Below are 14,507 nucleotides of genomic sequence, written 5' to 3' on the forward strand. Positions count from 1 at the left end.
TTCAATTGTATACTAGTAATAATACCTCTATTATTAAGTTCAAATGCATGTATGCATGGTATACACAGGGATACATTGTCACATAACTGTATATGGCGGAAACGAAAGCCAGTGCATCCGATTTTCAAGCATTTTGTGCCATGCCGTAAACATGGTCAGTGTGTAGAATCTGCTTCGCCGGATTAAAATGGAATCCTAGGAGATACGTATACCAATTTAACGATACGGCTTCACTCTGCCGACCGTTAAGTCGATGATTTTTCAATAAACCTTGCAGAGATGTCCAAACTAGCTTTGTAGTCCTCTTCACTTTATATTTAGGGAACTGTTTGTACGCCATTGGTTACTTCCAAGCCACTTTCATGATTCTGAACAGCAATGCCACTACAGCTGTTTTTCTGCAGCGAACAGTACATCGACGCCATGTCCTTCGACTTTCTAATTGATGTAGACCACGGAGTAAAAATTTTCGAATTGGTAAGTGCCGAAGCTGCCGCTCCGCTTGAAATAGAAGGCATAGGAAATTTGTAGGATCTTTGTTGACCGTGACATTGGTATAACTCAGAGAAAGAAAAATTCAAATGATCTATTGATGCAATCACACATAGTTCACAGGAGCACGCGCATGTTGAACAGCCATATAAGGCCATACAATCCACAAAGCCTTACTCATCTCTTCTTTGTGGCAAACCATTACCTTGCCTACTATCAGACAGACAGGCTTCGGCCCTTGTCCTATGCCAGCAGTCATCGGCGAAGTCATGACTGAAATACCAGTGATCGGCCCTCCAGCCACACTGGCCATCAAACCCAACCCTTCTCCCATCTCTCTCATTCCTGTCGAGATTCTTGTAAAGATATTTCGCATCGTAGCGGACACCTACGACTTCGACTGCATCAATTCGGTGCGGTGGCCGAACTATCGGCCAAGGAGGCACCCGATTCTCGACGTCGTGCGCCGCGTCTGCGTCCGCTGGTTTCACATAGCAGGCTCCGACTCTACATTGTGGACGACTTTATTTCTAGAGCCGACTCTACTGGTATCTGATCCTGGTCGTGTCCTGGCTGGCCAGTCTCTCCGGGCGAAACGGGAGGATAAATGCACTGCGTACTCCGGCGACACTCGACCGCTTTCTGTGATAATCAACCCTCACCTGTACTGCTGGAGCAAGGACCAGCCGTTCGTAGCTCTGTCGTTCGTGTGCTTTTGCGCGGAGATGGCGGTGCAGATCAACCGGTGCATCCAACCCCAACTCAGCTCGCGCATCGGGAGTCTTGCGCTACGGTTCACCCAACGTGATCTTTTTAAACACTTTGAAAATACAGTGCTTTCCGCTGCTGGCGCCGCGATGCTCGTTAACCTGCACACGCTGTCTATCGTCATCGAGGGTACCGGAGCAAACAGGGTCTCTGTTAATATCCACTTGAATGCCATGTTCGCGGAGCTCAACAGCCTTCGACACCTTCACCTGGTTTCACACTACGGCGGATTCGAGGTATCTGACACACTAGGTCTACGCCTTCAGACGTTCAAACTCGAGAGAAACGAAATACAATGCTCTGAGGTTATAGCTATTCTAAAATTTATGGAATTTACACAGGCCATATGTCTAGAAGGACTAAGGCCCACGTATAAAGCCCCCAGGGCCAGTGAGCTGCGCAGAGAACGAATGTCCCGGCCGTGCCTGGAGAAGCTGGTTTTGAAGGGATGCCACCTCCAAGCAAAGGCGCTGGAATGCTTCTCGCTGCCAAATCTCCGGGTCCTCGAGGTCGAAAACGCGTCTTTGAACCTGTTATATGACAGGCTCGTTCCGCTGATCGAGCGCTCTGGATGCACACTCACGCATTTGAAGGTGTTCCACTACCAGGAGACACGCGATTGTGACCGGTTACCCGAGATTCTCCTCGACCGACATATCCGATTTATTGCCAATGTTATCGTTCGATACAAGTTTTATAGGAAAGCGGAGAGGCGAGCGGAACTTCGACGACGCGGTGTTGTACGAGACTACTTTGCGGGATTGGATCAGGATCACATGCGACGCGTCGTTTCACCTACTTTTAGCCATGAACTTCGCCGTAGTCTCGATCCTCGCCTCAAGGATAATTATATTTTATGGGGAGAGTATGACTCCTAGTAACTGTATACCACGCATTCCATAGACACAGAGACACACACACAGCATTTTTTTATATCTAGCATTCTATATCATCATAGTATCACGGTGTATCCACCAATTTGTATAATACTCACGCATCGCTGTCTATTACAATGTACCTCTATATATCAACAATATCTACCTGATTCTCCACTGCATCTGACATTGCTAGACATATTTAAACATCATGACTTGATGACACACGTGGCTGGTGGATTTATGTATGTACAAACAGCGCTCGACGTGCATATGAAATGTATGGGTGCCATAATTTGCTCCCCGAACGAGAAGTTGAGGATACAAACATCAGTTACATAGCAAAGTTCGAAGTTCAAGGATCATGAAATATTCCACCATCTTTGAGAGAAGCCATAACCGTGTTTTATTCTGTTCTCTGCTTTGCAACTTAACCATGCACAAAAAACCCCGTCTCAAGTTCAGATGTGGACCGCCAGCTTGTTGAAGCGGATGGGGATATCACTGATCAATCAACCAATCAGTCTGTCAATCAGTCAATCATTCGTAACTTACTTGGAGTCCCTTGCCAAGCGCCTGCCTCCATGGAGTTGACATTGTGGACCCACAGTGAGGAAGAACTGGAAGGAGTAGGTCCACATTCCGTTGAGGGTATCAGCTTGAATTTTTTCCATTATAATCCGATGAATGACATAGGACACTGAGCCATGCTCCTTTTTACACCAGATTTTTTGCTCCACCTGATGATCAATGTGAAGACAGATTGGCAAATTGTAATTTGGAACCAGGCGCCCGGAAAACGAGACGCCACAAACACATATATACACAAGTACAAACAAAACAACATCGGACGGCGCTAAAATACCACCAACCATAAAACATTTGGAAGTGGACCTATATTATAAAACAAAACACAGACAACAATCGGAAACAGAAAAATGAAAGTAAAAGGTAGGAAGACATACAAGCAACGGAAATTAGCACAAAAATGAACCCCCAGCAGCTTTCTCAAGGCCTTTAAACATCTTCTCCACCGCCTCGCGCTTCTTCTTTCTAGACTTCTCAGCACCCCGTGCCCCTCCTCCCTCTTCCTCGGAATCGGTATCCTCCCCGGTGCCCACATCGGCATCATCGGCATTCGCAGAAACCATAAATTCCGCTACAAACCGCGCCACCTGTTCTTCCCCAATCTCCGCCAACGCTCTTGCTCCCCACCGCCATACATATTGCACCTCCCCCGCTCCCGCATCCTGACCGCCTCTAACTCTCTTTGCCCCTCTGCCTGCGCCCGCGCCCCCCTTCTTAGATGCACCGCCAGCACCCTCTGCGCCAACAATGGCGCGATGCAAATACCCTTGTTTTAACATCAGCGTGAGGAAATCATCCAGGGACAGTCCAAGTGTGGGTGAGGTTGATGTTGTGGTGAGTGGGATTGGATGAGCGGTGGCTGAGGATGGGATACGCAGCATGCGCATATATGCCCGGAGTTTCGCTGTAGATGAACAAAAGAGGGATGGAGGGAGTCAATAAGAGGATGAGAGCGAGGAAAGATAGGAAAAAGGGCATATATCCAGCCACCCGTTGAAGAAGACAGAGAGGACATTCAACGCGCATATATTGAGGCACTCAGACGCGGCATTTCGAGGAATGCAAAAATGCGCAACATATCCAGCCTCCAGGGTATGTATACATACAAGGTGTATCCTTGCTGACGATGGCAATACCAACGCGCATATACCAGGTAGTTACCAGATATATCTTGCCCATTAGGGAAGAAATGCATGTGAGGAACACATCTTGGAAAGGCCACGAACGCGCATATATGCATTCCATCAGGGAGGAAGAGATGTGCACGGAGAATGAAACGCGCAACAAATGCGCATATAACCAGTAAACAGGAATACTCACAGTCATCTAGAACACGTGCATGCGCAAGCACCAGCGCAAGAATGACGTGCAGCACCCCGAGAGCACCTAGCTGGTCTGCACGGCTCCATGAAATGATGCTCCCGTAGTTTTTCGGTGCTCGCGACTGCGCCTCGTTATCGTGGCCATGTCCGTTGGGGTACCCATCTGCACCTTCACCGCCATCGTCCTCGTCCTCAGATGAAGATTGCACGGTGTTCCGCATGCGCCTACGCTGATTCTTTTGCTGGCTGGGCCTCGCCCGCTGTGCCTGAGAACCACCACCTGACCCCGAGGCCCGACGTGCGTTCCCTTCCTCCTCGTCTTCTTCTCCGTCCTCGTCGTCATCTCCGTTGTTCTGGCGCCTCCGCCCATGCACAGGGAATATCGCTTGCATGTCGCGCACCTCTCCCTCGTAAAGCTCCCCGTCTGTCTGAGCCGCGTGTTCGATGAGAATGGCAGGCAGCACCGAGCGCAGGATGTAACTTTTCGTTGTCAACGCTGGAGCTGTGCTTTCATTGAGTCTTTTGCTGCTTAAAGTTGGTCAAGAAACACACACCTTTCTTCTTGAGCCCAGCCTGCGTCTCGCCTTTCTTTTTTCCCTTCCCCTTGCCCTCTTTTTCCTTCTCTTTTCCTTTACCCCCTTCATTATCCACATCCACACCATCACCCCGCTCCATCGCCTCAACCCCCGCTCTTGTCGCAAGCTCCACCAACTCCATTCCGAATGTATCACGCAGCTTCTTTTGCGCGAGGGCAAAAACGGAGGCAAAGGCGCGGGGTGTCCCGCCGAGGACTATTGGTTGATTAAAAATGTAATTGTTGTGGGTGAGGACAGGTATGCACCTTTTTTACTGATTTCCTCCCTCCTGAGTGGGGCGCGCTTGTACTCCGTGAACAGTGCGAGACGGACAAGCGCGTGCGCTTTGCGTGCGAGTTCCTGTTAGTACATGATGTCGGTAAGCAGTAAGATTGGGTGTTTGAGTTGAGAGAGAAAAGGACGTACAGAATTGTCGTCCGGCTCGTCTACATCCATCGGACCTCCATCTCCTCCCTCCCCTCCCTCATCGCCGTCTCCATCATCATCTCCCTCGTCATCATCGTCATCTTTTTCATACATATCGTCGTCCTCTTCTTCTTGCTGCGGCTGTGCTCTTCTTCCTGGGCGTTGCGATTGTGAAGGCTGTGAAGCGCGCGGGGCGCGGGATGCGCGGTAGCGCGAGGGACCTGCGCGTGCTTGAGACTGAGATGGTGTGGATCGTCCCATTTTAAAATGTGGTGGCGGAGGATTAAGGTTATTTTCTCGAGTTGAAAGCACGAATGAACAAAAGCGAAATCGTCGGTGTCAGACAGGAGAGCACGGAGGGTTTGGTCTAGAAGGTGAGTGTGAAGGGGAAGAAGAGATAGTCTGGGTGTTTTGCTGCAAGGTCTTCCGTATCCGTATCCGTATCTGTATCGGTGAAGAGATGGATGAAAGGGATCGACAAACTAACTTTGCAGTTCAAGATGAAAGGAAGAAATGTCACGCCGAAACTGTGACAGCACGGTTCATTGGCGTGACAACACGCGTTTTTTGGAGCTGCCTTTTTTGGCATTTTGGCGTTTTATAGGTTCAGGCGGCGCTTGAATCGTGCACAACTCGTGCACCATGGTCTAGTGTTGCCGCCAGAGTGCAGTGCAGTGACAGTGAAGCCATTTTTGGGCGACTGTGACACGCTTCACAGTGATCACAGTCCCTGTGAAGTGCTGTGAAGTGATTGTGACGTCATTCACTGTCTCGACCTCACAAAATGGTCGACGAAAGGTTGGCGCTTTGGAAGTCATTTTGTCTATGTGTATTTGCTCAGTCAGTGTACTAATAGTCCAATACACTTCAATGTAGCAATTTGTTTGACTTTTCGCAACAAATCCAGCGAAAACCAAGCAGAAATGTGTGTCGACAACAAGATCAAAAGAGCTGGACCACGTGCGCTGTTGAATATTTTATTGCAATCTTATCTAGATAGATAAAGGCCATGTGCAATAAATACCCTCCATATATAGTAGGTATCCCGAACATTCTCATGTATTCGACAAAAATACATGTAATACTTCCATATTTAGTCTAGATTATCCGAAACTGCAATTTACGGCACACTTTGCAGAGTACTTCACTGCGACTTTGTTGCGCTGTGAAGTGTGTCGGAGAATGAAAAAACAGAGTGCAGTCACAGTCACTGCAGAGTGACTGCACTCTGGCGGCAACACTACCATGGTCCAGCCTTTTCTTAATCTCGGCTCCAGATCTTCGGGAGCGATCAGCGGAGAATGAAATCGGAGTCAAAATTTCTGAGAAAAACCGCTGCCAGGATCCGCTCTCGAAGATCTGGTGCATTTGCATCAGAAAAGATGCGGACTTGTCACTATTTTGTCACGCCGCCCTCAGGTGTCTCTGCTGACGTGTTGTTGAAGTCAACTAGTGTGCTGAGTTACGTATGTTGCTCAACAGGCTGATCTCCATACTTTGTCAAGACAGTGTATTATCTCAGAGACCTTGCACAGGAGGGTTATTTGGAGGGTTCTTTTGTGGCAAATTATCATGTACTCTACTCAGACACTCATTTTCTCTGCAATGTAGTTGGCCTTACAATGATAAAGTCAATGTAACCCACTTTAATTAAGGTGTCGTGTACCTCGAATCAAATTTCTAATTTTCTTAGGATGTTAAATGTCACTCGTCGCGAGTATCGCGAGTGGGTTTCTTCTAAACTTGGTGGCAGTTCATCGCTAACAAATGCATTTTTGGACTCACAGACGTGTCCTTATGCTAATAAGCATGAAAGTGTATTTTTTATACATACGGATTGCATACTGAGTTAGTTGAAAAGGAAATTATCTCGAAACGGCTTACCTTGACTGGACACTATTGTAGAAGCAATGAAGAGCAATGGTGTGACTGATGTGACTGATGAGGCAGTCCGCATCTTTTCTCTGATGCAAATGCACCAGACGTTGTAGAGCACATCTCCCCGATCAAACTTTACCTGTTTTTTGCCTCCGACTTTAAACTCAGACTATTGGTGCCGGGCATCGCAAGTGGGCCTCTCGAAGTGAGATCGTGCTCGAAAACGGCTGGGAACGAGACTAGTCTTTTCTGACCGATAAGCCTAGGCTCGTGCCCAGCCATTTCTGACTCAGCCATTTCAAGCTCCGCTCGGTTTCGTCAGAAACAGCTGGGCGTAACAAAGCACTTCTTGTCGAGTCACACAATGTCACAAAAGACTTGGTCAAAATCCATGGATTTCAGAGGGACCGAGGTATGTCATTCGATAACATTTTACTCCACAACGCTCAATCCGACTCGAAATCGCCCTCGTCACTGCTAATCGACTCATCTGTGTCTACTTCCTCATCTTCGGCATCTATCTCATCCATATCAAAAGCAACATCATCTTCTGTCAACCGAGGTAAAGTGGTATAATCACTTTCATCTATGTCTTCCAAGTTGGAGCTGAATATTGCATTTAGATCCGGGTCTTCGATTGTATCAGGTTTGGTTTTGACATCTTGGTCGGCCGGTGGAGTATCTGAATGAGCTATCTGTTCAAGGAGCTGCAATTTCTTGAAAGACAGGTTGTATTCGGCAAGCGGGTTTTTTTCTCCTGCGGTAAGGTTGTGCAGTCCTGTGGCTCGCGGGAACGTCAACATCACAAGGTCACGCTCTTGTCAACGAGCCACAACAGCCATCTGTCACTTCACAAATAGCAATTCCCAGTCCAGCCACTTCTCTCGTGTACTCGAGTCCCATTTACCATTACCCAGCTTTGCTTTCTACACCACAGCATCCTTCTACATCTAGGCTACTATCCCAACTATTACTATCCTCAGTCTCTCATAACACCACAAAGAGGATACTATGACCCATATCACCACACATCTCAACCACCACCACCACCTCCTCCTCCTCCTCCTCCTCCTCCTCCCCCTCCCCCTAGTACATAGTCCTTTTGTCAAAAAAAAATGTATTTTATAGCCTATATATCTGAATAGATTGTGACGAGTACATTCTGAAAATACATACTTGAAAAATACTTTTTTTTGGCACTGTGGCCACTTTGAGGGAGGCGGGGATGTGTGAGAATTGCGAATTTTCGCGAATTTCGCAGAAAGTCGGATCGACTGGGTCACAGGTCCAATGTGGACCGTGGCCTTAGGCCATCGTTACTGTAAAATCCCATGGTGGCCCATGTATGGACTTTGTGTAAACCTCCAATGGACTAGATATGTTCTTCACAGCCAAAACTCAGCCTGAACTCGGAATAATTTTAGTATTGAGACTTATTGAACATTATGGAACTAAGTGATGGTTTTTATCATATAGAGTATGTATTTCTAATAAATTAGCTGGAAGACAAGAAGGTAATAGCAGAGATCTTCATATAATGTCCATTACTACTCTCAAATTCGTGTCAGATTTAGGTCAGATTGAAGAGTAAGAAAATAAGGGCAGAATACAGAGATAATTTATTTTTAAAAAATCGGGGAAGCTGTTGAATAATTCGACTCATCTAGATACTCATCTGTGGTGCAAGTTGAACGGCAACGACGCCGGATGGGTGAAGGTAACACCTTGCCTTGGACCTCTGGGAAAATCTGACCAATTTTCCCAGACCCACGTGCGGTCTAAGTTCAGGTCCAGGTCCAGGTCCATTTGGCCCTCCCTCCCAGTCGATCCGACGGTCTCGAATTTCGCTAAGTCCCAGTCACAAACTGTCACCTCGACAAGATCGTCCAAGTTCTGCCCAGACCTTCTGAGGTGACCTTGATTTTCGCAGTCCGATCCTTGTCCGCGCGATCCGGTTGTGTTCCGGTTGATGTTTGGTCGTACAAACATTGACCCGAGGTATCGGATCGGGACCAGAAAATCAGGTCACCTCAGAAGGTCTGGCTTGCGAGACTACGATAAGCCCTATCTCAGGCGCTTATCCACCTCGATAAAACCGCTTCTCCAGATATGGTTGCTCTTGTTGAGGATGTTCTTCATTGTATCATCCAATTCTGTCCAACATCAACCATTGATGAGCACGGCGCCGCTATGCTCACGGAAACGCGTGCACGCTAATGCAATTTCTGTTATTTTCCTTTTATTTACAGATGTTTTTCCTTCATAGAATATTCTAGCACTGATCTCAGGGACTAAACTCCTATTCCAAGACTCCGTAGTACTTAAGAACTACGTACACAATTAATAAAAAACTTTTGGATTCCCCTCTCGGATACGATATACGTCTCGCTCTCGCGCGCGCCCTCGCGTCGTCACGTCTTCTGCGGTGATTCGAAGCTAGCGTGGCCGCTTCGTCTTGTTTCGCTATTGTTTGGCTAGAAGCCGTGTGGAGCACGCTCGCTCACACACGCGTTCTGCGAGTCTTGTAGGTGTTGTTGGATTGTTTCCCACGCCCTCAGGAGCTCGTTGAGCGTATCACCATTTCCGTGGTGTCCCGTGTTTCTTTATCTCTACGTAAATTTGCGCTGCCATACCTACTGCGAACTGTATGTTTGGATGAAAGCCCCAAGCAAATCGTTGGCTTCTTGAGCTTCGTAATCGAAAACCAATCTGAACTCGGCGCGGATACATTGGGTCCTGGCGGGTACGTATTTGAACTTGAACTTCACGAGGCATTTGCATTCAATACACATATCTTGAATGAGTCTGGGGACTGGGTCGTGGCAGAAGAGGAGCCATACCCCATAGCGACTTGGGCGCCCATGCTCAGTCGTGCTCTGAAGCTTATGCACAACCTTCGATCATTCGCCGTGAAAGGAAACACGGACGAAATCTGCGCCCATGCACCTAACTTTGGCCAGGCTGTATCAAGTTTATACAAACTCACCTCGTTGACGCTATGGGGAGTATGGACAGAAACGTCCCGCTCTTTTGGTCGTGCAGTGTTTTCTTCGACGACTTTCAGCTTCCTTCGTTACTTGGAACTCGTTGGTGAAGATGAGGATGATGACGAGGTAGATAGTATTGTGCATGTCGATCGTGGGATGGGCCAATTTTTATCAAAAATCAATGGGGCCAGCTTGACAGACCTTACCCTCGGCACACTTGACTTGATTGCTTATTTCGAAAATACTCCAGTTGTTTTCCCCTTCATTCGAAGCCTCACAATCGACAACTGCAGAACATCCTTAAAATCCCTTTCAGCCGCATTTCCCTCGATACAGACGCTCAACCTTGGTTTCTCCCTGTTTTTGCATCGATACTATCACTCGGATCCGCCGGCAAACATATCACTTTCCAATCTAGTGTCCATCGGAGGGCGATATAAGGATATCTTGGTTATCCTTAAATGCAATGCCTTCCGAGAACGCGTGCGTCGCGTGATTGTGTCGTTCACTTGGGATGGTCATGACGATGATGATGCCCTCCCATTCGCATTACCAAGACTTGCGCCGCAGCTCAAAAGTATCCATTTCAAGCAAAGCAAGGTACAACCTCTGGAATGGTGGACTGAATTTGGACAACATTTCTTCCACCTAGGATATCTTCAAATTACAATATACTCCAGCTCGGACGAGGACTGGGATTTTATTGTGAGTGATTTTTTTAAAAGTGTCCAGCTTTGAACTTTAATGGATTAAACAACAGTGTAATAATATTCCAATTGCCATATCCTCAATTCCGTTAGCCTACCTCTCCATAACCGTCCAGGAATATGCGAGTATAACCACCAACCCAGCATTCTCGGAAGAGTCCGTCGCACTTGCGTTTTCGAATGGCATAACCTCGTTAAAATACGTTGAGGTTTTCAAACAAAATTTGACTGATCAGTCGGACAACTCACTGGCCGAGCAGAGATTCTGGTGGGAAATCGTTCGTAGGAGTAACTCGGCTGGTTTTGAGATGAAGCGACTGAGCTACGTGGAAGGGACTCGTCTACGAGACTATTATGATATGCAAGCTGCTTTTGCTTCCACTGAAATGTATTAGGGGTCGCATGGTATAAACCTTTATGCTTAAATTCGATATTTTTTCAGGAGCCACATAAGTGACGATGGTACGGTGAACTACATGTGCGATACCTGATATTATGATCCTCAAGTTCTAAACGTACATCTTGCATGTGTTAGGCCACAGAAACTCGGATTCAAAATTGTTCTACAGTCTTCGTGACCCTGATCTCCCCAATGTTGCATGTCGACGTACTCTGTGATGCCATGTTCATAGAAAGTGCTAATTGATGCAATTTCTTCCGATCAAGAACTTCTTTGATCTCCTTGTACAGGGTTCCGCGATACACCTTACACGCCATAATGCTGGTGATAGCAACGCTCGAGTCGAACATAATAAATCTTGCGCCCGGCGTCCCACCTGAGAGAAAAAAGATGAAGGCTACGAGTTGAACGATGACTGAGATTCTACGGTCATGGAATGGCAACAAATCAATCGGCGTCACCTTCTCTAAATGTTTAAGTTTAAATTTACTCACAAATAGAAAGCCTGTCCTTCACCCAGCAGTCCTTTCCCAAATATTGGCACGAACATCCCCATCAGAAGCTCCTTCATACCATGCTCCATACTTAGGTCCATCCTCACGTCCACGACGAGTCTCCCCGAGATAAACATGTACGCCAGGCATAAGTACAGCATCGGACCCAGCATCGCTGCTGCTACATATGGCTCAATCCTCTGATTGATAAGTAGATTGCATGCTGTTACTGGTGATCCGGGGGCTACGAGCGAGGTCCCATAAATTATGGTCGTCGATCCGGCAACCACTAGCGCCCACAACAGCCCGAATAACCAACCGGTATATCTGTCGTACTGGAATGCGCAGAGAATGCGGAGAAAGACGAGAAGGTGCGTGAAGGCTGTAGCTACGACAAACAAGATTGCTTGTACAGTTTGTATCTGGCCACAAGCTGTTGCAGGCTGTGGGATTATCTGAAAGATAGCATCGGTCATAAGGTAGGACAGGACGGACAATCTATTATTTGACATATCACTTTTGTGATAATTTCGAGTCAGAGAAGAACAAACCTAGCCAGAAAGTAGGCGAATCTCTTCATTCCCACTCTCTGCAGTAGCTTGGAGCTAAAGAGATAATTATCTCCCCTAATCTCGCTCAACATGTCCCAAATCACTACCTAGACTTTGAACATCACCACCGAGGCATCTATGATATGCAATTAAGGCAGACTCACCGCCAAAGCACCGACAGCAAAAAAAGGTGTAAAATTGACATTAATTGCCTCACCCGCCCCCGTAGACGAGGCTTGCAATGAAGGGGGCATGGTCTTACCCAGGGGTATGGATGAAAACTTTGATGTACGGAATGCTCATCTTATATAATGTCTGTTCTGATCCCGGGCATCACTCCTCCCACGCTTGCCTTTCAATCCCTCGATCCCTTGTCGCCAACAGCAGTTCATAGAACAAGCATGCTATGCTTCATCAGGCTTCACGGTATTTGAAGCTTGCGTTTCGCAGCACTTCCGCTGCGTGCTATTTATAACTTTATCTCAGTCGAGAACGGGAGAAGACTACGTTGTGACACTGGTTTCAACATTATTCCTAGTTAAAGAATCAGTGCGTCAAATTATTAATGGCAGAATGAAAGGATACAGTTTCTCTATGCCAGCCTTCCGTCTTGAAACGTTGTTATCAGAATCAGATTCACGAGATACTGCCATTACTTACCAATAGAGTAGGATTGCCAGACGGCTATATAAAGAGATCCAAGTTCCTCAGCCACGTTGCAGCACTCGGCAGATGAGCTGATGATCAGGATCGTGATTTGGATGGGCAGAACAAGTTGGGCTTATTTGGGCACTATAACAGATAGAAATGAAAAGACGCTGACCTTCCCTGATACAGTCATATTTTGGACTGAAACTATTGGCTCAAAGTGCACCAAAAGTACAGATGCAGACAGACGGAACCGGAAGATGTCAAAATTGGCGGGACAGTCACCGTGCCAATGTAGACAAAAATTAGTCCAAGAAGCCCCATGAACGGGCACATCCCGTGGGGGTAGAGACAATACCTAGACATTGCCCTCACAGAAACACGAAAGAGAATGGGTGAGACCTTTGATACCATACACCTTATCATGGTATTGAACATGAATAAAATTGCATCCTGGAGGGAGTATGAGTAAACTGGGTCAGAACTGGAAGATGGTGGATGCTTTCTAACAACCTATCGAAGTTCAAGCATACCAAGAACAGCTCAGTGAATGGCATGGTCATTGGTTATCGATTTGGGAACCTCAACGATGGATGTCCAGAAAAGCACTTCTACATCATTCGAGACTGCTGTGAGATGAATCACTAGCCCAAAAAGGTAATTTTGTAGAAACGCGAGAAGGAACCTGAATGAAGATATTCAGATTGGGCCTCACTGTTTTGGAGAATCGAAGGACCCAACTATGGTGATCTTCCGAATCAGATCACCGTTACTGTGGAGATCATGATTTCATGAATGAACGCCTTGAAGCATAACACGGGAATCCGTTAGAGCCGACACATCTCCTGGCAACAAAACAACGTGGAAATAATATAATTGTAATAAATATGGCACAAGAGCAAAAATTATCAAAAACATACTTCTACAGAACATGTCCGTTACAGGGATACGAGGATAACTGGCAGAAATAATTCAGAAAGGAGAGGATGGGTGAAAAAGAGAGGGATTGGCCAGCCAACCGATAAAGGCGCCGCTGGCATGTCGTGTACATCTCACGCAAATTTTTTTGTTTCATGAGCGCGGAATAAGAAAGGTTGAGCAGCACAAACGAAAGAGAGAGCAGCGTCGGACAACTGAAACAAGAGTTCATACGTTCCTACTTCTTGCCAAACAGGCTTTTCTTTTTCTTCTTTTCCTCATTACTTGCTGAGCTTTTGAGGCTGGCAGAAGAGTCTGTGCGATTTATTTGTGGAGGTGATGTAGCAGATGAAGTAGTAGACGAGTCGGCCCTGCGGAAAGAGGATGCACCCATGGCCTTTACGATACCACTGCAGTCGTTGCATGTAAGGAAGGTGTAAACAACACGTCAGGAAAAGAAGACGCACCGCTGTGTCGCATCAACATAGTCCTCCCTCCCAAATCGCTTCGAAGTCTTCACAGAGACACCCGTACTCGACACGTCTAGCCCCTTTGACTTCAATCTGCATCCAGACCGCGACGAGTTAGTGTCCGCTCTAGAGAAACATATTGACGCCACTCACGAAGCTTGCGTCGATGATAATCCTTCATTGATAGACTTGACCACGTAGAGTATCCCGTATATCACGCCTCCGAATACTGTGATTGTCTAGCATTGTGGGAGAAGTAAGCAGTGGGTTTGGGCTGATGGTATGAACGGAAGCGGGAGCGCACCGCGATGAGAGAAAAAAAGTCTACCCTATTAAAAGCTCACGTCAGAGTCGTATCCCCAGCAAAAGTTCGTGCCCAATCACAGAATCCACATACCAACTAGCCAT

General features: G+C 46.9%; 6 protein-coding genes across 6 annotated transcripts; 2 read left to right on the top strand and 4 right to left on the bottom strand.

The window, feature by feature from the left end:
• Positions 1-761: 761 nt before the first annotated feature.
• Positions 762-2,138, top strand: JR316_0012107 (uncharacterized protein; the record flags this gene model as incomplete). Its single annotated transcript, XM_047897744.1, has 1 exon — positions 762-2,138. The coding sequence occupies one exon, from the start codon at positions 762-764 to the stop codon at positions 2,136-2,138; it is 1,377 nt and encodes a 458-aa protein (XP_047742633.1).
• Positions 2,139-3,112: 974 nt separating this feature from the next.
• On the bottom strand, positions 3,113-5,307 carry JR316_0012108 (uncharacterized protein; the record flags this gene model as incomplete). The annotated part of the gene is made up of 5 exons (XM_047897745.1): positions 3,113-3,627; positions 4,044-4,547; positions 4,600-4,836; positions 4,887-4,980; positions 5,047-5,307. 5 exons carry the CDS (start codon positions 5,305-5,307, stop codon positions 3,113-3,115), a joined length of 1,611 nt encoding a protein of 536 aa, XP_047742634.1.
• A 2,063-nt stretch (positions 5,308-7,370) lies between these two features.
• JR316_0012109 (uncharacterized protein) lies at positions 7,371-7,727 on the bottom strand (the record flags this gene model as incomplete). The annotated part of the gene is made up of 1 exon (XM_047897746.1): positions 7,371-7,727. One exon carries the CDS (start codon positions 7,725-7,727, stop codon positions 7,371-7,373), a length of 357 nt encoding a protein of 118 aa, XP_047742635.1.
• A 1,166-nt stretch (positions 7,728-8,893) lies between these two features.
• On the top strand, positions 8,894-11,109 carry JR316_0012110 (uncharacterized protein; the record flags this gene model as incomplete). The annotated part of the gene is made up of 4 exons (XM_047897747.1): positions 8,894-9,151; positions 9,453-10,616; positions 10,672-11,006; positions 11,061-11,109. The coding sequence occupies 4 exons, from the start codon at positions 8,894-8,896 to the stop codon at positions 11,107-11,109; spliced, it is 1,806 nt and encodes a 601-aa protein (XP_047742636.1).
• Positions 11,110-11,170: 61 nt separating this feature from the next.
• JR316_0012111 (uncharacterized protein) lies at positions 11,171-12,317 on the bottom strand (the record flags this gene model as incomplete). Its single annotated transcript, XM_047897748.1, has 4 exons — positions 11,171-11,441; positions 11,513-12,010; positions 12,064-12,170; positions 12,228-12,317. The coding sequence occupies 4 exons, from the start codon at positions 12,315-12,317 to the stop codon at positions 11,171-11,173; spliced, it is 966 nt and encodes a 321-aa protein (XP_047742637.1).
• Positions 12,318-13,867: 1,550 nt separating this feature from the next.
• On the bottom strand, positions 13,868-14,507 carry JR316_0012112 (uncharacterized protein; the record flags this gene model as incomplete). Its single annotated transcript, XM_047897749.1, has 5 exons — positions 13,868-14,039; positions 14,097-14,192; positions 14,253-14,338; positions 14,404-14,428; positions 14,497-14,507. The coding sequence occupies 5 exons, from the start codon at positions 14,505-14,507 to the stop codon at positions 13,868-13,870; spliced, it is 390 nt and encodes a 129-aa protein (XP_047742638.1).

Source organism: Psilocybe cubensis, chromosome 12 (genome assembly GCF_017499595.1).
Source record: "Psilocybe cubensis strain MGC-MH-2018 chromosome 12, whole genome shotgun sequence".
Lineage (NCBI taxonomy): Eukaryota > Fungi > Basidiomycota > Agaricomycetes > Agaricales > Agrocybaceae > Psilocybe > Psilocybe cubensis.